Source organism: Aythya ferina, assembly GCF_964211825.1.
Source record: "Aythya ferina genome assembly, chromosome: 6".
Classification (NCBI taxonomy): Eukaryota; Metazoa; Chordata; class Aves; order Anseriformes; family Anatidae; genus Aythya; species Aythya ferina.
In genome coordinates, this window is record NC_140303.1 from 17,610,874 (window position 1) to 17,636,959 (window position 26,086).

At 40.2% G+C, this 26,086-nt stretch overlaps 1 protein-coding gene across 10 annotated transcripts in view; it reads left to right on the forward strand.

The window, feature by feature from the left end:
- Positions 1-26,086, forward strand: part of ZNF385B (zinc finger protein 385B) — a 176,315-nt gene that overhangs the window by 39,148 nt on the left and 111,081 nt on the right. The window contains exon 1 of one of the 10 annotated variants that reach the window (XM_084522980.1): positions 601-737. The exons of 6 other annotated variants lie outside the window; for them this stretch is intronic. In XM_084522980.1, the coding sequence (XP_084379106.1) occupies positions 713-737 (25 nt within the window). In that variant the 5' untranslated portion in view covers positions 601-712. Of the gene's footprint in view, positions 1-600; positions 738-25,219; positions 25,254-26,086 lie in introns of those variants that run through there. 3 more of the 10 variants (XM_084522983.1, XM_084522971.1, XM_084522972.1) reach the window with 3 other exon arrangements.

Here is a 26,086-nt window from a genome sequence, read left to right on the forward strand (position 1 = left end):
AAATATGATATTTGCTAATAGACTTTGTCAGTTACATGGTTAAAAAGTACTTATTTGTTCATCTGTGTAATTGTAAATTAATCTTACTTACAGAAGCTGTAAGGAATCATTAATTTTTACTGCTAGATTTTTTCCCAGTAATGAAGCTCACCACAATACAGGCTACTGCTTCTCCTCTGTCTCGTGTTCATTGTAGAAAAGACAGAGCTATTTTTAACATTTACACAGGCTAGATAGATGATTCTGCTTTCTGTATGGTTTGGAGCTGAATCTGTAGAGCCTTTCATAATCATGCCTTTTTTTATGGTTTATTTGAATTTGATCACTAGCTGATTTCATGCATTGATAATGACGGCTTAGGTTGCCTGTTTCTCAGCATAAATTCACCTCAGACTTCTACTTTGACAGTGCTCTGTGTTTCTGTACGCATGAAGATACAGAACTGAAATTGCTTTGCTTTCTTTACAAAATGACTCAGAGTGTGCTTGTCCTTCCCTAAAATGTTGCCAGCGTGTGAAGGATTTTCAATGAGCAATGCAATAAGCCAGCATCTGGGAAGGTTTGGAGCAGCACTGGTGTACCGGTGCACTGTCACAGAGGAGCAGAGCTGGAGCAAAGGCTCTGTAGCACCGTAGATCATATTGGTCACATATTGGAAGTTCTGTTTACGTAACTTGGTTGCTATTTGAGCTGGTTAAATAGTATTGCCATAATGTGGAGTGGACTTCCCAGTAGAGGTGAGCATGATTTTTATTATTAAACTTCACTGAATTGCTTTGTGATGTGATATTAGTAGTGGATGATTACATGTTTGGCAGTATTTCTGTGTGCATGTCATTTGTATTTTAGTTACTCCAATGGAAAGGATAAGAAAAATGGCAAAATATACAATGCATAGTTTAGTTCTCTTCTTATTTCAGTATTCAAAGTAACTCTAAATATGTGGCAAGCTCCCTTTCCTTGCTTGCTGTTTGCAGAGGGCATCTTTCCAGTAGGTGACTTCCTATGCATTTTAAATGTTTTTGGAACACGTCAGTGATGCTGTATTATTGTTACAGAAAGAACCTAATTAACAGTGTGACTAACTGCCTGTTACAAGAGCTTGCTTTCTGGCTTGTTAAATATCAAATTATAGTTATAATGATATGTAAAGCATAAGAGCTGCTGAATTCTCCCAGATAAACTATGGAAGTGAAGAAGGAAATAAATTGTATACTGGATTCAAAGTGTTGTATATGTCTGTCACTGTTAATATTAAAAGTTATGACTTGTCATGCCCAGGATAGCTTCCAATAATTCATTCACTGACAGCTTGCTTTGAGAAGGGTATAAAATTACTGTCACTTCTCCCTAACCGGTTAAATTTGAGATTTAGTGCAGTAAGTTTTATTTAAGGGAACAGATAGTGTGCTAAAGGTAGCCTGTGAAGTTCTAGTAGTAAATCTTTTAAGTTTTAAAGAAGCATTATCAAAACCTAAATGGACTTCATACCTGTTTAAATATATTTTTTAAAAAATTTCATCTGTAGAACACACAGAATTATTAAACTCAGTTTCTTGTTAAGCAGTATTGTTCTGTTAATGTTTTTAGTTTGTCGTGAGACCAGCTATGATTATATTCACATCTGCTGATAGTAATTATTCTAATAAAAGTAGGGTGCTAAAGATGCTAAAAAATATTTTTTTTTCCTTGCTAAAAATGTCTATGCTTACTGTGTAAAGACTGCTGTGTTTTTTGGTTTTCTTTTTTTTTTTTTTTTTTTTTTTTTTGAGGAACTAGGACAGCTCATGCATTTTCCTGCTAAATATATTTATGAGGCAGCTGTTTTATAGCTTTCAGCTCTAAAGTTATAGATAAGTGTGTATTTGTTTGACAGAAGATTCGAGAATTTCCATTTACTGCCAGTACATGTAAAGCTTGGCTAAGCAGACTGCATCAGGAGCACACACCATTTGTATTAGCCAATCTGTCTTTGCAAGTCCCAGGGCCACTATCTTGCTAGAAGCCACTGTGTGCTTTTGAAAGCATGAAATTAGTTTTATACTGAGCACATGGTTTCTCATTTAGCAGTTCTTTTTATGGTAATGGTCAATTTATGGTTCACTGCCAGAATTTTGGTGTTCTGTCAAAGCTGATAGCTCGTGCTAAGGTGTTCTTTGGAGATTAAGAAAATTTAAAACTACCCCACACTCCCCTGCCCTCTAAAAAAAAAAAAAAGACAAAGCAAAAACCAACAAAAGTGGGTCGTGATGGAGATCTAGAGAGACTTTAATAAAGGGTAACTGTCCCCAGTGACCTAAACTACTCACATTCCTGTTAGCATTTTGGACTTTATATTTTTATAGATAACATTCCTAAGCATATACTTGTCAACTGTGACATAAAGATATTAAATTGTCACCTTCTTACACTTCATACAGTGGTTTTTAATCATTTTGCAATAAACTTTTTCATGATATGGAAAATTTATTATCCCTCAGTGTTGTTTTGCTCTGTGTGCTTATTCAGTGATCAGGGACAAAATACAGTTGTCAAAAGTATGAAACACCCTAAACATTCAGGAGAGACTTTTTTTTTTTTTTTTTTTTTTTTTTTTTACAATGCATGTGTAGAACATGTTAGTTTGTTTGGAAACTTGTAGGAGTCTCAAGAAGTTGTTAGTAAACACTTTTAAAAAATGTTCCTTAATACATGTAATTTGTAAACTGATGAGGTAATATTTTTAGCCATATTCCATTCTTGGGAGAGTCTAACCCTGTGAGATTACAGACTATCCCCTCAATAGCAGCTACCCACAGTAAAAGATTAAGGTGATTAACATTGTATAATGTTAGACTTCACTTGGGTTGCTTTGTCCAGTTTACATTAATCTCTGCTGTATATTAGGTAACTTTAGACTGCGCTGCTTTTATATGGATTTACATAATTTTGATTTCCTGTACTTTGATCCTGTAATGAGCATTTTTTTATGATACAATATTTACTTTTCTGCCAATTTGTTGACCCTGGGTAAAATCTGACTGCACTTTGTATGGAAGGTCCCGTGGGCTCTAGAAGTGGTAGACTTCTTCTCTAAGTGCTGAGGAAAGATTCTTATCACTTACTGATACACCTTTCTGGGAAAGGAGGAGCTGGAAGCTGTACCTGATAAAAAGTGAATTTAAGTGGGTGTAGCAGTTTTTGATCCTTCCATCATCATGGAGAAAGAAGAAAAGTGGAAACTATGGAGACTACTTCTCTTTGCAGAAGTCACTTGGAAGGTGCAGCAGAGTATCAGCTCAACAGAGCTCCTCCTTTCTCAAAGCCGTGTTGACTTGGAGCATCCTGCAGTCATGAAATAGAGGCAGACTGACAGTTTCTTTTATATACAGCTTTAAAAAATATGGTTGCTGTCATTTTAGGACCTTTGAATAAATTTGCTTGCTATTCTCTAGCACGTGTTTCGAGGTTAGAGGCATCAAATATTGTTATGAACATTTGGAAAACGATGTGTGACATGTCACTACCATGACATATAAAACTTGTTTTATTTAAGTACTTCAGCTAGAATGCCTTTCCTTGTCCTTTTATTCTTTGTGGAATTCTTTTATCCATGCTTTTTTTCACTATAAATATATGCTTGTCACATTTCAAGCTGGCTAGTTCTGTTCCAAGACTTTGTTGCATGTAAGGTGCTTTTAGCTTCAGAGATCTTGCATCCTCTTCCAAGTACCTTTATTGGTGCACGTTTCCTCTCCTGACGTTTCACATTGGTAAGTAATGAGAGAAGTGAGATCCAGAGTGCTGGTTACACTGGACGAAGCTACTTAACTTCTTGGTAGGGTGCCCTACTGCTTAAAGGGAGCATTTCTGTATCAGATTGCCAATTTTCTCATGGCACCATAGCTTCAATTTCTTCTCCTTTGGAAGACATGAATGTTAATGTATGGGATCCTTTACAGTTTGAGACAGTTTAGGGGATAGCAGCTTCACTACTGCAATTTTACTTACAAGGAAACTGAAGGAGGAGAGGATACTGTCAAAATGACTGGGGAAGTGGTTTGGAGTTGTAAGCAATACCATGTTGTTGACTTGACTTTGGGACTTGAAACTAGGCAAGCACATTGTGGAAATCTTCAGTTTGCCTTTTTTTAGTGAAGGTCATCAATGATGCCGGCCAGAGGAGAAGAGTAAACTGAGAACTGTAGCTCACTGTGTCAGCCCTGTTGAAGCCTACTGCTAAAGCTGGAGTTTATGCATGTTGTTCGCTGCCGATAGGCTGGGGAGCCAGGTGGGAGTTGAGATGTTCTGGAGGTCTCATCCAGAATGTTCAGCCAAGAAACTGTGTGCTTTTTTCACATGCTTTCTGAGCTGCTGGATTCTGGGCAGTGCTCATAACATGTCTTTCATGGGAAAATGAACTGAATAACTTTCCTTTCATGTACGTCTTTTGTTCCTGTAAGGATTTTGTTTTCTTTTCTGAAGTGAGGAAAGCAGGGTACTTTTTGACCTGTAAGGGTCTAAGAAGGGTGGTTTTGTATTGACACCAGCAGTTGGGACAGATAAAAGGCAAAATTCCTTAGCTTTGGGTAGGTCTTGGACCTACCCCAAGGAAAGTTTTTGACAGCGAATGATCAGTGCAGATGTTCAGAGGGGATGATAAAGGTGGTGTTTTTTTTTTTGTTTGTTTGTTTGTTTTTGGAGGGGGAGGGGGATTGAAGGGAGGAGGAGATTGTTTTTATCTCTGAATAGAGAAATATATTTTCTTCAAATTAAGGACTGAGATTTTTCAGATCCATACAGTGTGTTTTAGGAGGTAGGTGAGTGAAAAGATATGACTGAAAGCATATTGGTGGGTAAACTTTTCTTGCTAAGCAACGTGAGAATGTCAGACTTCTGGCTAGATAAGAATTCTTGGCATGATGCATTTGGTGATACCACTTGCTCATTTCTGCAGTTGCTTTGGACAGCATATGAAATCTATGTTTGGCTCAATATGTGTGAGCTTGAACTCCTGCTCTTGAGAGACTGGTGGTTAAAAGGTGTTTACAGGTCCAGGGAATTCTGAGCTGTTCTTGTCTGTGGGTGTTGGTTGTGGTTTTTTTTGTTGTTGTTTTGTTTTGTTTTTGTGTTTTTGTTTGTTTGTTTTTGTTTTGTTTGTTGTTTTGTTTTGTTTTTTTCTTCTGGTGTGGTAGAGCTGTTCAGTTGGGTGATATTTATACTCTTACTGAGTTAGAGGAAGAGACATAAGACAAGTCCCTAGTGTACTGGCTAGAACCTGTTCTTGAGCCAAGAACCTACCCAGGAGCTCTTCCCTGCCTTCATTTTTATTTATTTATAAATAAATTTATATTTTTATTTATTTAATTTATTTATTTTATTTATACATAAAATTTAGCTTATGTAGTTCTCTATAGTGGTGTCCTGGTTTCAGTTAGCACAGAATTAATTTTCTTCCTAGTAGCTGGTGGAATGCTGTGTTTTGGCTTAGAATGAGAAGAGTGCTGATAACACCCCGATGCTTTAATTGTTGCAGAGCAGTGCTTATACTAAGCCAAGGACATCTCAGCCTTTGCTCTGTCCTGCCAACGGGCAGGCTGGGGGGGTGCAGTAAGAGCTGGGAGGGGACAGACCCAGGACAGGTGACCCAAACTAGCCAAAGGGGTATTCCATACCATCTGACGTCATGCTAAACAATATATAGGGGTGGCTAGCCGGGGGGAGGGGGCCGGACTGCTCGGGGTTAAGCTGGGCATCGGTCAGCGGGTGGTGAGCAATTGCATTGTGCATCACTTGTTTGTACATATTATTAGTAGTAGTACTATTATCATCATTGTATTATTATTATTATTATTATTATTATTATTATTATTATTATTTTCCTGTCTTATTAAACTGTCTTCATCTCAACTCACGAGCTTCACTTTCCATTTCTCTCCCCCGTCCCAGAGAGGGAGGGGGGAGGGTGAGCGAACGGCTGCGTGGTGTTTAGCTGCCAGCCGGGTTAAACCACGACAGTCTTTTTGGCGCCCAACGTGGGGCTCGAAAGGTTGAGATAACGGCAGATCTGACCAGAGTGTGTTAAACTAAAATTGGTATAAGTATTAGACCTGCTTAATAGTCACTTGTCATAATGCTGATTGCTTTAATCTCAACTGTGCTGCGCCTGTTTTCCAAATTGAGTATTATAGCACGTTATTTTCCGTATGTGCTCTCTGTCATGTTGTTTATCCTCTCCGGGCCCTGGTTTCAGACCGTTATGGTACTGTGTGTTGTATCAGTGGCTTATGAGATGATGAAATATCTGGCCATGACTCTAACCTGGTATTTGTACTCAGTAACATCTTCGATTCTATACTTTGGAAACTGTATTTTGGAAACTATTAGCAATTGTATCTGTTGCCTTTTTTCATTAGGGAGTCAATCTGTGGAGGGGAAAGGGGAAGATAATTTTTCTTACTTGATCACTCTCCCTTTCTCCTTCACCACCCCTGTACCCTCCTTGATCACTCTCCCTTCCTCCTTCACCACCCTCTTATCCTCCGAGTTTATTACAATAGCTCTCCAAGATATTGAATATCCTTGGGATACTCAGACCAGCATAGTCCTGTTGTTCTGCCTCCTGAATGCACTTCAGGTTCTGCTTAAAGTTAAACAACTACTTAGGAAGCTCATCCGGAGATCTGCCCGGAGGCAGTATAGTTGTGGGTGGCAGGGAGTATGGGTGGATATGGGCAGGCATCTAGAGCAGTTGGCACCCCCAGTGTGTTGGAAATTCACCCCTGAACAATGGCAAAATCCTCAAAAACTGGCAGAATGCTTGAAAAAAAGGTGTAATGATTCTGGCAGTTCCAAAGTAACACAAATCATTGTAACGTGCTGGGGCCTGGCTCATGCCTATCGAGCTGCCATTGATACTGCTGTCAACTTAGTGACAGACCCTGCGGCCACTCCAAACCCTGTGACAGATCCAACGGCCACTGTGACCCCTACGGTGGATTCTGCAGCCGCTCCAGTCCCAGCTCCTGCAGCCGCTCCAGTCCCAGCTCCTGCAGCCGCTCCAGTCCCAGCTCCTGCAGCCGCTCCAGTCCCAGCTCCTGCAGCCGCTCCAGTCCCAGCTCCTGCAGCCGCTCCAGTCCCAGCTCCTGCAGCCGCTCCAGTCCCAGCTCCTGCAGCCGCTCCAGTCCCAGCTCCTGCAGCCGCTCCAGTCCCAGCTCCTGCAGCCGCTCCAGTCCCAGCTCCTGCAGCCGCTCCAGTCCCAGCTCCTGCAGCCGCTCCAGTCCCAGCTCCTGCAGCCGCTCCAGTCCCAGCTCCTGCAGCCGCTCCAGCTCCAGCTCCTGCAACTGCTCCAGTCCCAGTTCCTGCAGTCGCTCCAGTTCCAGCTCCGGCCGCTACTCCAGTCCCAGTTCCTGCAACTGCTCCAGTCCCAGCTCCTGAAGCCGCTCCAGCTCCAGCTCCTGAAGCCGCTCCAGCTCCAGCTCCTACTGCTGCTCCAGTCCCAGCTCCTGCAACTGCTCCAGCTCCAACTCCAGCTCCTGTAGCCGCTCCAGCTCCTGTGGCCGTGTCAGAGAAACGAGCTGTAGCAGTGCAAGTTGACCCTGCAGAGGGCATTCCAACCCCTGTGGCAGACCCTGTAACAAAGTCAGAGAAACGAGCAGTAGCAGTGCAAGCTGCCCCTGTAGAGAAGGTGAAAATATGGTATAGAAATTCAAGTCGTTTAGAACGCAGAGAGTCTTCTGCCAATCCAGGTAAGGCTTCTGCCAAAACTAAGTATAGAGATGACGAAGATGATGACGACGCTGGGCCGTCAAGGATTCAGGAGGAGGAAGATGAGGATGCCGAAAGAGCAACAGTAACTACCCGAAGCCTAAACGAGCGCGAGCTACGAGATGTGCGAAAAGATTTTGGTCGCTGTATAGGTGAGCAGCTTGTCACCTGGCTGCTCCGGTGCTGGGACTCTGGAGCCAATTGTGTGGAATTAGACGGCAGGGAAGCCAAGCGGCTGGGATCCCTTGCTCGAGACGCCGGCATTGACAAAGCAATTGCAGATGGAGCACGACCCACCAGCCTCTGGAGGCGTCTCCTCTCAGCTGTGAGGGAAAGGTATCCCTTCAAGGAAGATATTTTATGTCTACCAGGCAAGTGGACCACTATGGAGAAGGGAATCCAGTACCTGAGGGAATTAGCCGTACGGGAAGTGATTTATGAGGATCCAGACCTCAAACAAACATCCACAGATCCAGATGAAGTCAAGTGTACACGACCCATGTGGCGGAAGTTTGTACGGAGTGCACCATCATCATATGCCAGCTCATTGGCTATAATGGCCTGGAAAGAGGATGAGGAACCCACAGTGGGTGAAGCGGCTAAACAACTCCGGCAGTACGAAGAAAGTCTCTCCTCTTCCTTACAGGCCTGCGTCTCAGCTGTGGAGAAACTTTCTGAAAAGGTTCACCAACTTGAAGAGAATCTATTGTCCTCCCCACCTGAACCAACCAGTGCCCACCGACCAAAGGAGAACACTTGGGAGAAACTTTCTGAAAAGGTTCACCAACTTGAAGAGAGATTATTCTCCTTCGCACCTGTACAAAGCAGTGTCTCAGCTGTCAGGGGTAGGCGTTCACCCACACAAGGAAGACGATATGGTGGGTACTCACCCCGTGCCACCCTGTGGTTTTACTTACGAGACCATGGAGAGGACATGAGAAAGTGGGATGGAAAATCTACCGCGACCCTAGAGGCACGGGTACGTGAGTTGCAAAAGAAAACAATCAGGAAAAAGGGATTCTCCGAAAAGTTTGCTGCTCCAACTTCCAGCAGACAGTCCTTCAAACACAGAAACGAGGAAGATTCTGACCAGGATTAGGGGGGCCCTGCCTCCAGCCAGGGGGAGGAAAGGGACAATCGAGTTTATTGGACTGTGTGGATTCGATGGCCTGGCACATCACGCGCACAGAAGTATAAGGCTTTAGTAGACACCGGTGCACAATGTACTATAATGCCATCGAGCTATAAAGGACCAGAGCCCATCTATATTTGTGGAGTGACAGGGGGATCTCAGCAGTTGACTGTATTGGAGGCTGAAGTGAGTCTGACTGGGAATGAGTGGGAAAAGCACCGCATTGTGACTGGTCCGGATGCTCCATGTATCCTTGGCATAGACTATCTTAGAAGAGGATACTGCAAGGACCCAAAAGGGTTCCGGTGGGCTTTTGGTATTGCTGCCTTAGAGACAGAGGGCATTAAACAATTATCTACCTTGCCTGGTCTCTCAGAGGACCCCTCTGTTGTGGGGTTGCTGAGGGTCGAAGAACAGCAAGTGCCAATTGCTACCACAACTGTGCACCGGCGGCAATATCGCACCAACCGAGACTCCCTGATTCCCATCCATAAGCTAATTCGTCAATTGGAGAGCCAAGGAGTGATCAGCAAGACTCATTCACCTTTCAATAGTCCCATATGGCCAGTGCGAAAGTCTAATGGCGAGTGGAGACTAACAGTGGACTATCGCGGCCTGAACGAAGTCACGCCACCACTGAGTGCTGCAGTGCCGGACATGCTGGAACTTCAGTATGAACTTGAATCGAAGGCAGCCAAGTGGTACGCCACAATTGATATCGCTAATGCATTTTTCTCCATCCCTCTAGCAGCAGAGTGCAGGCCACAATTTGCCTTCACTTGGAGGGGAGTCCAATATACTTGGAATAGGCTGCCCCAGGGGTGGAAACACAGCCCTACCATTTGCCATGGGCTGATCCAGTCTGCACTAGAGCAGGGGGAAGCTCCTGAACACCTGCAGTACATCGATGACATTATTGTGTGGGGTGACACAGCAGAGGAAGTTTTCGAGAAAGGGAAGAAAATAGTCCAAATCCTTCTGAAAGCCGGTTTTGCCATAAAACAAAATAAAGTCAAAGGACCTGCACGGGAGATCCAGTTTTTAGGAATAAAATGGCAAGATGGACGTCGTCAAATCCCAATGGATGTGATCAACAAAATAACAGCTATGTCTCCACCAACTAACAAAAAAGAAACACAGACTTTCCTAGGTGTTGTGGGGTTTTGGAGAATGCACATCCGAAATTACAGTCTGATTGTAAACCCACTCTACCAAGTAACTCGTAAGAAGAATGAGTTTGAATGGGGCCCTGAACAACGACAAGCCTTTGAACAAATCAAGCAGGAAATAGTCCATGCAGTAGCCCTTGGGCCAGTTCGAACAGGACCAGATGTAAAGAATGTGCTCTACACTGCAGCCGGGGAGAACGGCCCCACCTGGAGCCTCTGGCAGAAAGAACCTGGGGAAACTCGAGGTCGGCCTCTGGGGTTTTGGAGTCGGGGATACAGAGGATCTGAGGCCCGCTATACTCCAACTGAAAAGGAGATATTGGCAGCATATGAAGGAGTTCGATCTGCTTCGGAGGTGGTCGGTACTGAAGCGCAGCTCCTCCTAGCACCCCGATTACCGGTACTAGGCTGGATGTTCAAGGGAAGGGTCCCCTCTACGCATCATGCAACTGATGCTACATGGAGCAAGTGGGTTGCACTGATTACTCAGCGGGCTCGAATAGGAAACCCCAGTCGCCCAGGAATATTGGAAGTGATCATGGACTGGCCAGAAGGCAAATACTTTGGGATATCATCAGAGGAGGAGGTGGGTCGTGCTGAAGAAGCCCCACTGTACAACCAGTTGCCAGAGAATGAAAAGAAATATGCCCTGTTCACTGATGGGTCCTGTCGTATTGTGGGGAAGCATCGGAGATGGAAGGCTGCTGTATGGAGTCCTACGCGACGAGTTGCAGAAGCTGCTGAGGGAGAAGGTGAATCGAGTCAGTTTGCAGAAGTGAAAGCCATTCAGCTGGCTTTAGACATTGCTGAACGAGAAAAATGGCCAGTTCTCTATCTCTACACCGATTCATGGATGGTAGCAAATGCCCTGTGGGGATGGTTACAGCAATGGAAGCAAAACAACTGGCAGCGTAGGGGCAAACCTATCTGGGCTGCTGCATTGTGGCAAGATATTGCTGCTCGGGTAGAGAACCTGGCTGTGAAAGTACGCCACGTAGATGCTCATGTGCCCAAGAATCGGGCTACTGAAGAACATCAAAACAACCAGCAGGTGGATCAGGCTGCTAAGATTGAAGTAGCTCAGGTGGACCTGGATTGGCAGCATAAAGGTGAATTATTTATAGCCCGATGGGCCCATGACACCTCAGGCCATCAAGGTAGAGATGCAACATACAGATGGGCTCGTGATCGAGGGGTGGACTTGACCATGGACGCTATAGCACAGGTTATTCATGACTGTGAAACATGTGCTGCAATCAAGCAAGCCAAACGGTCAAAGCCTCTTTGGTATGGAGGACGATGGCTGAAATATAAATATGGAGAGGCCTGGCAGATTGATTACATCACACTCCCTCAAACTCGCAATGGCAAGCGCCACGTACTTACAATGGTGGAAGCAACCACCGGATGGCTGGAAACATATCCTGTGCCTCATGCTACCGCCCGGAACACCATCCTGGGCCTTGAAAAGCAAGTCCTATGGCGACATGGCACCCCAGAAAGAATAGAATCAGACAATGGGACTCACTTCCGAAACAACCTTATAGACACTTGGGCCAAAGAACATGGTATTGAATGGGTGTATCACATCCCCTATCATGCACCAGCCTCCGGGAAAGTTGAACGATACAATGGCCTGTTAAAGACTACCTTGAAAGCAATGGGCGCTGGGACGTTCAAAAACTGGGATACGCATTTGGCAAAGGCCACCTGGTTAGTCAATACTAGGGGATCTACCAACCGAGCTGGACCTGCCCAATCAAACCTGTTACGTACTGTAGATGGGGATAAAGTTCCTGTAGTGCATGTAAAAAATATGCTGGGTAAAACAGTCTGGGCTACTCCTGCCTCAGGAAAAGGCAAACCTATTCGTGGAATTGTTTTCGCTCAGGGACCTGGATATACTTGGTGGGTGATGCAAAAGAACGGAGAGGTCCGGTGTGTACCTCAAGGAGATTTAATACTGGGTGAGAATAGCCCATGAACTGAATTGCACCATGTTAAATAGTATATTATACTGTATGTTATCACTACCATGATTACTATAGGTGACTAATTAGAATGTATGGAAAAGAGTGTAACCTGAGCATGACATAAATGGTATGGAATAAGGGGTGGATAGATGTCCTGGTTTCAGTTAGCACAGAATTAATTTTCTTCCTAGTAGCTGGTGGAATGCTGTGTTTTGGCTTAGAATGAGAAGAGTGCTGATAACACCCCGATGCTTTAATTGTTGCAGAGCAGTGCTTATACTAAGCCAAGGACATCTCAGCCTTTGCTCTGTCCTGCCAACGGGCAGGCTGGGGGGGTGCAGTAAGAGCTGGGAGGGGACAGACCCAGGACAGGTGACCCAAACTAGCCAAAGGGGTATTCCATACCATCTGACGTCATGCTAAACAATATATAGGGGTGGCTAGCCGGGGGGAGGGGGCCGGACTGCTCGGGGTTAAGCTGGGCATCGGTCAGCGGGTGGTGAGCAATTGCATTGTGCATCACTTGTTTGTACATATTATTAGTAGTAGTACTATTATCATCATTGTATTATTATTATTATTATTATTATTATTATTATTATTTTCCTGTCTTATTAAACTGTCTTCATCTCAACTCACGAGCTTCACTTTCCATTTCTCTCCCCCGTCCCAGAGAGGGAGGGGGGAGGGTGAGCGAACGGCTGCGTGGTGTTTAGCTGCCAGCCGGGTTAAACCACGACAAGTGGGATTTAATACAAGACAACATTACTGTTGTTTCTCCTCTGCTTTCACAGAATCACACAGAATCACAGAATTTTCTAGGTTGGAAGAGACCTCAAGATCATCGAGTCCAACCTCCAACCTAACGCTAACAGCCCTCCACTAAACCATATCTTTAAGCTCTACATCTAAGCGTCTTTTGAACACTTCCAGGGATGGTGACTCCACCACTTCCCTGGGCAGCCTGTTCCAATGCCTAACAACCCTTTCAGTGAAGAAGTTCTTCCTAACATCTAACCTAAAACTCCCCTGGCTCAACTTGAGCCCATTCCCCCTCGTCCTGTCACCAGGCACGTTTCGTCAAGCATTCTGTAAGAACATGATTCAGAAGTCAGAACTTATCATATGGAAGCTTGTGACTTCTACCCAGGGGCCTCCATTTCCTTATTTAGGATATTTCATACGAGGGGAAACGGAGAGGAAGGCAAGGGTAGAAATCAATGAAGGTTGTTCTAAAAATTGTTTTCATTTTGTTCAAACTGGATTCTAAATTTTCACATATGTGCAGTCTCTTCTCACTCAGTGTAGAGTGTTCCCAATGATGATATACTGAAACATTTTGTTTCATAATATGTAGAATTAAATCATATTTCTGGGACTGAGTAGAAAAGGCAGCATTTTTTATTTTTTTATTTTTATTTTTTTTAATCAGCAGAAAATGCTTAAATAGACCATGGAGAAAATAAAGAGGTGAGGAAGATTTCTAGGCTTTAGAGTGGCACATCTGGATAAAGAGTCATAGAAATCACTTCATCAAGAAAAAGCAGACTAGTTGGAAAGCACTGAAGTTACTGAAGTTTATTGTTAGGAATTGCAATTAGTGTATTGTGGCCAGCTTTGTTAGTGGTACCACTGAAGCCTGATACGTCTCTGGTAAGGTCCTGAATAGTAAATATTCATCCTATATTGGATGAATATTGGATGAGCATTGTAGCAATTTCTTTAAGGAAAAAAAAAAAAAAGTAAACTGGGCACCTACGTACCCAGTTTACTTCTGAAACGTTCAAGCTTTTCAGTCACTCTAGCTGGTGAGCAGGGTGCAGACTTTCCGAAAAGCCAAAGCTTGAGCACCAGAAGTTTGTAATACCAGATTTTTTGTTCAGAACTATTGATAGAAACAAGTTATGATTTGGCAGAAACAAGCAAAAATATTGTAGTCCCTTTTTCATTCTGTTTAACATATGCTAGGATTTGTTCATTTTAATAATTTATCTTCTCTATCAAGCATTTCTCTTTCCGGGGAAGAAATTTCTTTCTTTCTTCCTCAAGACAAACAAGTGAGAAGACTTTCTTTTAGAGATTCCTTCAGATTACTTTTGTTGGGGAAAAAAAAAGATTTCAGTTGATATTGTTCTCTTAATTACATAGCAGACTTCTACACTGAAACCATTGTTACAGCATGGTATCTGTGCTGTTGGAATCATTCTGTGGGTAATGTTTCTGAATTGGATAATCAATGAAGTTTAAAATCCAAATCAAAGAAGTAATAATTTAGCAACTACTAATGAATGGTCTGTTAGCTAGTTATGCTTTGTAAGAGAATATTCACCCAGGACTATTTGCGTAACAGTTATTTATCTAAATGCTTTATAAATTCCCGAAGTCTACAAGATTTTTGTTGCAAATTGGCAGTGTTTGGGATTTAGGATTTTTCATCTTATTCATTAGTGGTTACTCAGTTGAGGCAGAAACATCCTGTTGCTCTCAAGTGTATCAAGATACCCACTGGCAAAGAAGTGAAGTGATAAAATGAGTAAAAATTAACTTGGAGAACAATTTGTTTGAAAGTATGTATTCAAACTATTAGGTAATTATTAAAAAACCTTTAAATTGATATAATTTCTTAAGTGATTTATTATATGATTGTGTTTTCTAGTTTATAAACAGGTATCAATTCAGAAGAATTTTACAAATGGTTTGATCAGATTTTACTCAAAACTATTGTGATCACAGAATCACACAGAATTGTCTAGGTTGGAAAAGACCTCAAGATCATCAAGTCCAACCTCTGACCTAACACTAACAAGTCCTCCACTAAACTATATCGCTAAGTTCAACATCTAAGTGTCTTTTAAAGACCTCCAGGGATGGTGGCTCCACCACTTCCCTGGGCAGATCATTCCAATGCCTAACAACCCTCTTGGTAAGAAGTTCTTCCTAATATCCGACCTAAAACACCCCTGGTGCAACTTTAGCCCATTCCCCCTTGTCCTGTCTCCAGGCACGTGGGAGAACAGACCAACCCCCACCTCTCTACAGCCTCATTTAATGTACTTATAAAGAGCGATAAGGTCGCCCCTGAGCCTCCTTTTCTCCAGGCTGAACTAACTCAGCTCCCTCAGCCACTCCTTGTCAGATTTGCTTTCCAGACCCCTCACCAGCTTCGTCGCCCTTCTCTGGACTCGCTCGAGCACCTCCATGTCCTTCTTGTAGCCAGGGGCCCAAAACTGAACACAGTACTTGAGGTGCGGCCTCACCAGAGCCGAGTACAGGGGGACGATCACTTCCCTAGCCCTGCGGGCCACACTGCTTCTTATGCAAGCCAGGATGCTGTTGCCCTTCTTGGCCACCTGAGCACACTGCTGGCTCATATTCAGCCAACTATCCACCAATACTCCCAGGTCCTTCTCCGCCAGGCAGCTTTCCAACCACTCATCTCCCAGCCTGTAGCTCTGCTTGGGGTTGTTGCACCCCAGGTGCAGGACCTGGCACTCGGCCTTGTTGAACTTCATACAGTTAATGTATGAATGTATCAATGTTCACAGAAATATTCAATGATCAAGTCCAAGTTTATGAGAGTCTTCTGAGAAGGGACCGAATGAACTATGGCAAGAATGGATTATAAACAGTAGGGCTTTCTGTGCTCTTGTGCTCTGCAATCTGAACACGTGGCTCCTCATGTTTTTGATACTTATGCTCACTTGTTGGAAAGACGTTAATGTGCATGGTGGTGAAGAGGGAGAAATTTAGAGTAGAGCTTTTCCTTATAATGTACCAGTTACGAAGTAAATTAAAATAAGAAGACACTTGTGAGAGCAGAAGGCTTTGTTGCATCCTGATGCATGAAATGAAACAGCAGCTTCACTTGAGTCAGGGTGCTCCAAACTTCTAAAGCCACCTACACTCCCACTCATGCTTTACCTGAGACATTAGTGGTGATTATTCTTGCATTTAACATTATAAATTTATGTTAGTGTTCACAGAATGTTGGGTATTTTTCATGAATAGGAGTTTGAATTAGGTCAGAAGAAAATACAGCTTCTGGTCACATATAATTCCACCTTTGAATTTTTACATGATATCAAGATGCAAAGTAACATGGTATTTGGGGGGATAGGTGTAAAGAAATACTGAAGAGATACGCACTGTTGTTTTGTTTGTTTTTTTCTTCACTTCCTGGCTGCTAGCTTGATCTGGTCTCTCATCTTTCTGTCTGCAGAAAGTGAAGCTAATGTGAGGGGTGCAGCAGTGCAGCATTCTACCCCATGAGGTGAGGGATGCTAAGCATTCTCAAGTTTTGTCTCCATTCACTGTGTTTGTAAGCTAGAAATGAAGTTGATCACAGCTGACTAGGCAAATGGCTGGAAAACATGAATTTTGCAGTGTATTTTTTTTGTTTTGGTTAGATTTAAAAATATATTTTTAAGAAATCTGGGAAACTTCTTTGTAGAGAAAGTTAAAATTTGTTTTAAGGAAGTGTACAACTTAACAGAAAAATAATTTTAAAGAAAAACAAGTGTTTTGATTTTAAGTATTTTGTATTGATTTATATTTGTACAGCAAAAGACTAGTATTTGAATAAATATGATGTACTTCACATTCTTATCTGTGTTATGAAATGCAATTTAATGTACCAAATTGATCTGTTTTCTTTAGAAGTCCATTTTGTGCCTAATAGGTATGTTTTTAAATAGAACAATATTCAAAAGGTTAAGAATAGCTTACTAAATAATAACTTTGTCAGATGATTTAACTTTTATTATTATTGTTTCAAGTAGAACTTCAAGCCACCTTCACTGAAAAATTGTATACTTTCAGAGAGAAGCTTTGTGGAGTTCTCTGATTGTTAGTATAGGTTTTTCTAGGTGGTGGTCTTTTATATACAGGAAATACATTTGAACGACTCATAATTTATTGAAAACTAAGCATCACTGTGAAATTCATGGACCTATATGAAGCTAAAATTATAGATTTCACTCACATTTCATGTCGAGACTCCAATGGCAAAAGGAAAGAGCAGGTTTTAGTAGATAATGATCCTGTCTTTTGCACTTAATTGCACTGGGCTATCTACTCTGGCAAAGACAAGCCGTGTTTATGATCATAATATTCATCTCTTTTGCATAAATACCTAACAGAATGCATATATCTATCATTCCATAACCTGTCTTAGACTAACTACAGTCATTTTTTGTTTGTTTTTGTTGTTGGTGTTGTTGTTTTGCTTCGGTTATGTTATGATTTTCCAGACTTGAAGTGGATAAACTGTGCAAATAGATTTCAATTCTAGTATTTGTACTTCTACTACTCTCCCCGTTTGAAAACCTGGGGTTACATTGATAGTGAGCACATTACCCGGGTTGCTTCAAGTCTTCCTTTTGCAATGTTGATGCAATGCATCAAAGTTACTTTAACTGTTTTAAATATACTAAGATAAAAATGCAAATCACAAGAATTGTCATGAATTAATTGAATAACTACAGAGTGGAGAGCAGCAGGAGAGTGTTCTTTCTGCTGGTTGCTGATTAGCAGCCTGTTCGACTGCTCTAAGCCTGATCCCTCCTGCACCAGGGGTTTTCATTCTCACGACTGACAGCTGTGTACTGTGCGGAAGGGAACTGATTCAGCCCCTCTGAAAGAGGATATGCCTCATTTATTCAGTGCTGATCTCTCTGTGGCAAAGACACGCTGCTGGAAAAATGTCAGGGGTTTGGAAAGACTGGGCGAGGTGCCTATGTATAAGACAGAGAGCATGTGTGGAACATGGGTGAAAAAATAGCAATTTTTATCTTGAATGGTCACAAAATGTAGCTAGAAATGATGCATCATAAAATATATCAAAATAGCAACTTGGTGAGTGGTGATAATCTGCAAGAAACTAATGTCCTATTGGAAATATGCTACCTATCCTGAAACTGAAATCTCTTTACCTCACTATGTTGTTTTCTAGACCATTTGCATGAACACATTGTTTATTACCTACCTTTAATAGAGTTCTGGGGTCAGTAGAAATTGTTTTGCAAACTCAAGTTTCAGGTATCGGAGCAAAACCAAGTAACAGTGCAGACACACAGTACCATTTGTAGAATCACTGTCTTCAAGAAACAGGACAATCTTTTTTTGTCCTTGTTGCTGAAAGCTTGTGGAGCAATTTTCTGCCAGAGCCAAGCGAAGTCTGAAGGGACATATACCAATTAACTGAGAATAATGAGGAAAAGATTCCTGTTACACGGACCAAAGCGAGCTTGTTACAAAGATATTTGGAAGTCAAAGAATTTGTATCCCATGTACGGTCTAGCCTGGTTCTTCTGGTATAAGCAAAATCAGAATCAAATGCGTAATGGGGCTAGAAGATTTTGAGGACTAAAGGAATCACCTAGGCATACCTCTCGTACAGTAACAGACAAAATAATCGCAAACATTAATTTCTTCAATAGAAGAAATTGTTTCCCTAGTATGTGAATGCTTGGTGTTAAGTCCAATAACTCTGCAACTGAAGTAGAACGTGTTGAACTTGAATGTGTCTCTAAATAACTTGAGGACTTCAGGACTTGATGAATTTATCTGTTACACTGCTAAATTGTTTAAAGAATCCTTTACCCTTGTAGCTGAGAATTTAATTTTAATTCTAATTCAAATTTTCTAATTATAAGCTGTGAAGTGCCTTTTCTTCCCTACTATTAAATCGCGTATTAGATACATTCTCCTTTTAAAATGCCCAGGTAGCTTGATTTAAAGTCCAGCACTGTTTATATTAAGTATACAATTACAAATCACGCAACATCTGGAAAGAGTATCTATTACCTTTTTTTTTTTTTTTTTTTTTTTAATAAGATGGTTTTCATCTGTGGTCTCAGGTACTCTCCGGTGAATCAAAATGACAGTTTTGCCTCCACAATAGCGGGATGGTGGGTCCTGATTTTTGAAGTCTTCACATTGTACTCTTACCCAAAATATTCTTTCAGTCGGAACTGTGTGCATAAAACTCTTTTTCTTAGTATCAAGTTAGTGGCATGTTACCAGTTTTTCGTAAGATTTTTCTGGACTTCTGCTATTCTTTCCTCTCCTGCAGTTAATTTTCAGCTGGCAGGCTCAAGCTTTTCTCAGAGAGCACTTGTGAAAGGACAGTTGTTTTCCAGGTTGAATCCCCCACCTGTGGTATACCCAGTCTATTTTGCTCTTCTGTAGAGGTTAGCCTCCATTCTAGCCCTGTATGTTAAATAGGGAATGACAGCTATGCAGCAGTTGTGCGACCATTTCTTGATACCACCTAGGATGGTGTTTATGCATGATTATGCAGTGACTTTTGTCACCTAAACTTATGCTAACCATCGTTTCATCTTTGTGTTTTTTTTTTTTTTTTTTTTTTTTTCAGACACATGAAGCTTAATATCAAAAAAGGGATTTTAGTTTTAGTTGGATTTCCATTATATCACATTTAATATTTCACATAATTTTATCAGTATTAATTTAAGAGACTTTTATCTAAAGCATATCTTCAGTAAAGACACAGAAAATAGGGAGTACAGAATCTTCTGCCTATTTCCTAGGCAGTTTGTAAAGACACAGCATGTGATTCACCTGACAGAAGTTTTGCATATATTTTTACCTGAAGTTTTGAAACCAAGAATATCCACAATCCAACCATGTAAACAGCTTCATAGAGTCTGTCTTTTTCAGTACACCAGTACTAGTACCTGGCCCGTTATGTTTTGTCTTTTCCTGTTTCATCTGTACTGTTTAGGAACAATACCATGCCATGTGATATTCAGACTATTATCCTTGGGATGTCTTCAACTTGTTTGAAGTGTGTCCACAGCACCCGCATCCATCCATCTACAAAGCTTTCTTTCTGTAGTTTGTGGGAGGAGTGGAGGCACAGCGTAAGCATACTAATTTATTTGGATGACTAATTCCTTCCTGTTTTACTTAAAGTAGTGCTTACAGTTTAATTGCAAAAAACTGCCTGGACAACATGTCCCCGTTAACAGGCTTACTCTTAAGCCTGTGACTGTAATGTGTAATGCTAATCTCTCTGTACCTTACAAATTGTTGTTCAGGATTTTTGACTCCAAAGGGCCTGCTGACAGAATATGGCCTTTTTCTGTTACTAAATTTTCTCCCACAGACGTAGAAGTGAAAAAGCTCTGTAAATTTAAACATTGCTAGGAATTTATTTCTGTGAATTCTGTATTGCTTGCAAACTTCACCTTTTAATGTAATAAGCTGCTGTTTATCTAAGCCCATGCTTTGGTGTCAGGATGACCCCTGATCCATATGTGTTCCTCTATTCATTCAGGGTGGAAGGATTTTGAGACTACAGGCCATGAATAGATCCAAAACGATGTTGCAATTTGTTGTTTTAAAAGAAAAAAATCACAGTTAGTAGTGTTTTTTTTTTTTTTTTTTTTTTTTAAAAAAAAAAAGGAAGTTGCTTTATAGCATTTTCTAGTGTGGAGCCACTCAAACTAAAATAGAAGCAGAGTTCTCTCTTCTGCATGTCATTGACTGGTAAAAATTGGTCACTTCTGAATTGCTTCCTTTTTTCCTGCCATAGGAGCACTCCCTCTGGTTCCCCCTGCTGTGGTTAAGTAGTTACCCAAGGCCAGTTTTTTTCTGAAACATCTTATGCTTTTATAGTCTAAACTGAGAACTAAATGTTTTCTTTTTGTGATCACTTGCTAGTATCTCCTCCTCTTCTCTTATATTTTATTTTGTGTCAAATTTTAGAACTGTTTTTTCTCTACAGTGAAGTCAAAATGTGGAATGTTTTCCTGTGATGTACATTCCTTTAGCTGTAGAATTAACTCAAGTTTAGCATGTATAAAACTTTTTGTAAACAGCTACTTACTTTTTTTTATTATTATTATTGTTATTATTTTTAATGGCAAAGATAATGACCTAATTTTACCTGTTAAGCTTCCATGTTTCATCTCTGAGATTATCTGAGTATTTTGAAATACACAGTTTTGGAAGTTGATAGTAACAGCTGAACAAAAAGACTTGTTTTATTTACAAAATAATAATAATAATAATAATAATAATAATAATAATAATAAAATAAACTATAGAATGTGAGAAGTTGGAAAGAAAATATTTTCATCTCAGGTAGTGAGATTGGCTTGCTTTCTCTAAAATGACAACACACGGAAGTGTTTTTCCTCTTTGTCATCCATCAGCCAGAAGTACATCTGAGGTTTCTGGTCTTTGGTTTAAAATATTGTTAAGTTTTCATTATAAATGTGCCACCTACTACAGCAAAAGGCCCGTCAGCAAATATTTATTAATGTTATCTTCTCCCAGACACATTTGCATAGTAATTTCTTGCTAGATTTCTGTGCTTCTGGTTGTCACATCAACAGTGCTTCTTGTCAGCTTCACCATAGGGTATCAAAATGGTAATAAGAATTGGTGAGGATGTGGAGCATGGAGGCTTAATAAAATGCCTTTAAAAATGAAACAAAACAAAACCAACCAGAACAGATATTATAAATTATAACGCAAAATACCTGTGAGTGAATGTCCATTAAGGGAATCTTACATATGGAGGTACTGTATATATTGATTTCAAGATGGAAAAAAATATATATAATTCTTCATATAGCCTTGTGGCGAAAATAACAACAACAAAAACACTTGAAAAAAGATTTTATACTTCTTTGAGATATTCTTATTTCTTAAAATGTGTTCAGGATTGTCTTGGCATAGGACCAGTCATGATCATCATTATGAGATGCATTTTACTCAGAGCTTGTTGTCTTTTATGCCATAAGAATCAAGTGAATGGTTATTTATATTGCAAGCGTGTCTTAAAATCAGCAGTTTTGTTATGCTAGACTTGTACAAAATTATGGGAAAGACTTTTATCCCCCAAACTTTAAAATCTACTTTGAAATATAATGCATGAAGATACTATATCAAGTAGGAGAAAAAATAAATCTAAAAACGATCACTCTGCTAAAGTCAAGTGATTTTCTTGCTATGAAGAATGTAAGAGGAAGAAATCAGAGACCTTCTAACTCCCTGTCTTGGGTTGTGGTGTCTGGGCTATGTTGCTCATGCCCAGGTTTTCAGCATCTTGATTCCAGTTCCTCAGCGATAAATGCACAGAGTCCAAATTTTATGCTTCCTGAATCTTAGATTTCTGTACTTCAGTTGAAATATAAACATAAAATTGCATATATTTTAAGGGTTTTTAAAACATGTCTGTAAGCTGATCATTGCAATCAGTGTCCTTGTACACTGTCTGTTCGTTCTTTTCATCTGTCAAATGCTGTTAAAGTGCTTTTTGACCATGAGATGTTGGGATGGTGTTAAATATTTTGTCCATATGTCTTAGAATGTAAGTATCTACAAGAGTATCAAGAAAGTTGGAGTGACTGCTGATAGGTCTACACAGTCTGTCTGGGAAGCCACAGTAATTGGAAGGAGCTAGTAGCAGGATAGTTTCCCTCAGTTTTGTCACCTCTTTCTCATTGCTTAAGAGAAGAATCAAATTTCTTAGTCACAGGTATTTGTTGCATGAATTTTCATTTCTGTTGTTTATTCATTGATGATTCAATGGCCAGTTTTATACTGCTGGACAAAGGAAATTTAGCATTGTTAGGGTGTTTTACAATGTATGCAACTGAACCATTTCCAAAACATACATTTTTTTAATCTTTTTTTCTTGGTTTTATGCATGTCAGATTTGTGAGCAAAGGCTTGCATATTGATTTTTTTTCATTGGTATGTGAACAAAGAAATGATGTGTTAGAAGGCTAAGTGAATTAATGTCTTTACATGACTTGGGGATCCTTAAATGAAAGGCTTCATGGAAATACTCTTTCAGATTTTTATTTTAATGTTATTGAACTATCTTTGCCTTTAGCCACTTTCTTGGAGACAATAAGCCTTTTTTTTTTTTTTCCTTCCGACATCTCACCTGGTTTTATGTTGAATAGTCCTGCTCATGGAAAATATAAATGACTTCTCTTTCTTTGTTAGGTGACTGAGTATAGTCTTCTACAGTCTTGTGAAACAGGACAGGGTATATATTTGGCGTTGCTCCAGGTAGTGAGCACTTGGAGTGAGCTGGGGCAGTGCTTCAGGAAACATGCCGCTTGCAGGAGCAGGGCTCACATTTCCATTGGCTGGAAAAGTAGAAACATCAGCTGGAGTCATTAACATCGTTGTCTTTAGGGGTGCATGTAGCTGATCTGCCTACTTTCCCAGAATGGGCCACTGAAGCCAGTAAATAAGGCAATAAAATATGTCGCAGGTAGTAAATCTTGAACACCAAAAGAAAATAAGATCTAAACAGTTTGAAGAAGAACACGGTTCTTTCAAACATTAGGAGATTGAGGTTGTGTGGAAAGGGTAAGGATAAAGAAAAACTGTGCTATTTTTATAGGAGTCGGTAAAGATTGTATCACAGGAAACTTCTGAAATGCTTTTAAACATTTCAATAATGAAAAAAACAGAAAAGGGAAGCAAGTCCTGAGTAATTTCTGAAAGTAAAAACACTTAAAGTACGTGAATGTAACTCAAGGAAATACCTGAGTGCAAGAACATATCCCAAGGAGATATTGGAAATAAGCAGAGTACAGTATTACAGAACTTAAAAATAAGAAATCAAGTTCTGCATGCAGTTTTATGGGCATGTGGAATTGATTCGAAGTGTATTTCTTCATAACTGGGCTTTCAAGGATAAAGGCATGACCTAATCTATTACTGAAGCCATTGTTCAAAGCATGATTTGATTTTCAGAATGATTTGGTTATTAGTCTTTTGTCCAATGGGTTAAAACAGCAGTGTTTCAATTTATACTTTTATAGGCATATATATACTTGTGTGTAATATACACACATGTAGAGTTCAAAAATAACTGAAGTTAATTCCAGACTACGAAATGGAGGCTGGCAGAGAAGTACTGTGCTAGTCATCTAAGCAATGATAGATGACTTCAGTGAATTGCAATTAGTTCAGAGGTGTGCATATTCATAATGAGGGCATAAATTATTTGGCTCTCATTTCAATTTATTTCCTGTTATATCTAAGCATAGGAAATATGCTTGGGAATTCAGGACTACAGCATCTAGCAAAAGTGGAAGACATACTAGTTCAAGTCACTGAGAGATATGTATTACTTAAATGTCTTTCATAATGTAATTGCAGTGCTTTAATTACAGCTGTTCAAAAATATGGCAAGCTTTTTGTGGCATTGACATAAATTACTTAAATCTTACTGGAGAAACATCTGGAAGTATTTGGAAATCCATAGTTTGGGTTTTCAGCTAACTCAAATCTTGATGCTTTTCTAGAGTAACCTCAGAATAATCATTTTTCTCAGTTGTGTGTTATAACCATAAATAAGACTAAAATTGGTTTTGTCTGCTTTTTTAGAATTTTTTGCTATTTACCTTTGGGTTGTTAATATGTAAGGTAAACAACTGTGCATAAAATTATAATATGTTGTATTTATTATATTATACACTTATCACTGTCATACTGAATGCCCTCAGAATTACTTCGAGTTGTGTCGACCTTATGTTGCATGCAGTTCTTCCTTTCTGCAAACAGAAGGAAACTGCAAGGAAGGAAGGTTTTATGAACTAAATACATAGTGGTGTATGTATTGTGGTATGTATGTAGTGGTGTATTCTGGGGTGCCTGGCAAGAGGAATCACAGGCTTTAGGAATAACAAGTTTAAGTATCTGTGTCTTGTACTTGTGACACTGGGGTTGAGTTGTGTTGTTGTTTGCTTGGTTGGTTTTGTCCTTTTGTTATTTTTTAGCCCAGTAAACTTTATGGCTCTTTTTTTCTTTTTTTTTTTTTTTTTTCAACTACTGTGTTTACTCTCATTTTTGTCAGTTGAGAATGATGAAATGGCCATGGTTGTCAGCATCTTGGAGGAGAACAGTTCAGATCTGTATATGCCATTAGGAAAACTCCTTCCAGACAGTATCCCTTGTGAATGAAGATGTCTTCAATGGAGGGAGTGGATATTCACTGGCAGTTTTTGGGTGTATTATTGATCCAAAGGACAGAGATGATTCTCAACTGTATTTGTAAAGGCAGTTACTGCCTTCATTGTTTAGTTTATTAGATAAAGACCTTTCTCCTTCTCCAAGAGCAAGAGATAGAAGCAACACTGCATAGTTCAAAAAAAGAAAGTTTGATTTTTTTTTTCTTTTGTCTTTTTCAGATGTTGAAAACAGAAGCTAGATAGGCTAATTTGGCATCCATAGTAGGTATTACTGTCTATTCCTCACATTCTTTTTCTGGCATGTCATTAAGCTTAGCCTGTCAATGGTTGTGCAAGGATATTCATGATTAGCACACCATGGTGGTATTGCCCCTAATGTGAGGGCATTGATCATTTGTTGTCCATTTATGGGGAATACTGCTATACTGAGTTTGTTAAAGAAGATGGGTTGCTCTTGTTTTCATAGCTTGTTTGTATTTTTAACGTGTCCTATGTAGTTGATTTCAGATATTCTCTGTCCTTCGATTATCTTCTCAACTTAGCAACCGATCAAAGGAGAATTATCACTTACAAAATTAGATCTGTGAAGAAATGTACTGTTGTAGCTGCGATCAAGTCGCACTTCATGAAACTCAAGCTGAATCACAGTGTGTTTGTCATAGAAAAGTATTGTGCACAGTTTAGCTATTGCACAAGAATAAACAATAAGTTTTACCAACTACTACTATTAATTAGTTTCTAAAATATGTCTCATAAGCAGTTACAGATCGTTGTGCCACAAATCTAGAATTGTGCATTTGATCCTCTGAGATTTGAAAGGTTTGTGAAGTTTTATGTTGCCAAGCTGCTTTCTACTGAGCACTCTTCAGGGAAGGTTTCTGCGGCTCACTTACTTTATCCAGTAGGAGTCTTGAAACAATTTCCATTCCAGAAATGTGTTCCTGATTTCCCTGTTCAAGGTGGTAGTGTGCAAAGAATTGAGTTGAGGATCTTGAAACTTCTGCTTTTAGACAGGTCATACTGTCTTCAAACACCTGTGGAAAACATTAAACTATCTTAGTATATGAATATTAAATTGGCAGAAACCTATGTAATAAT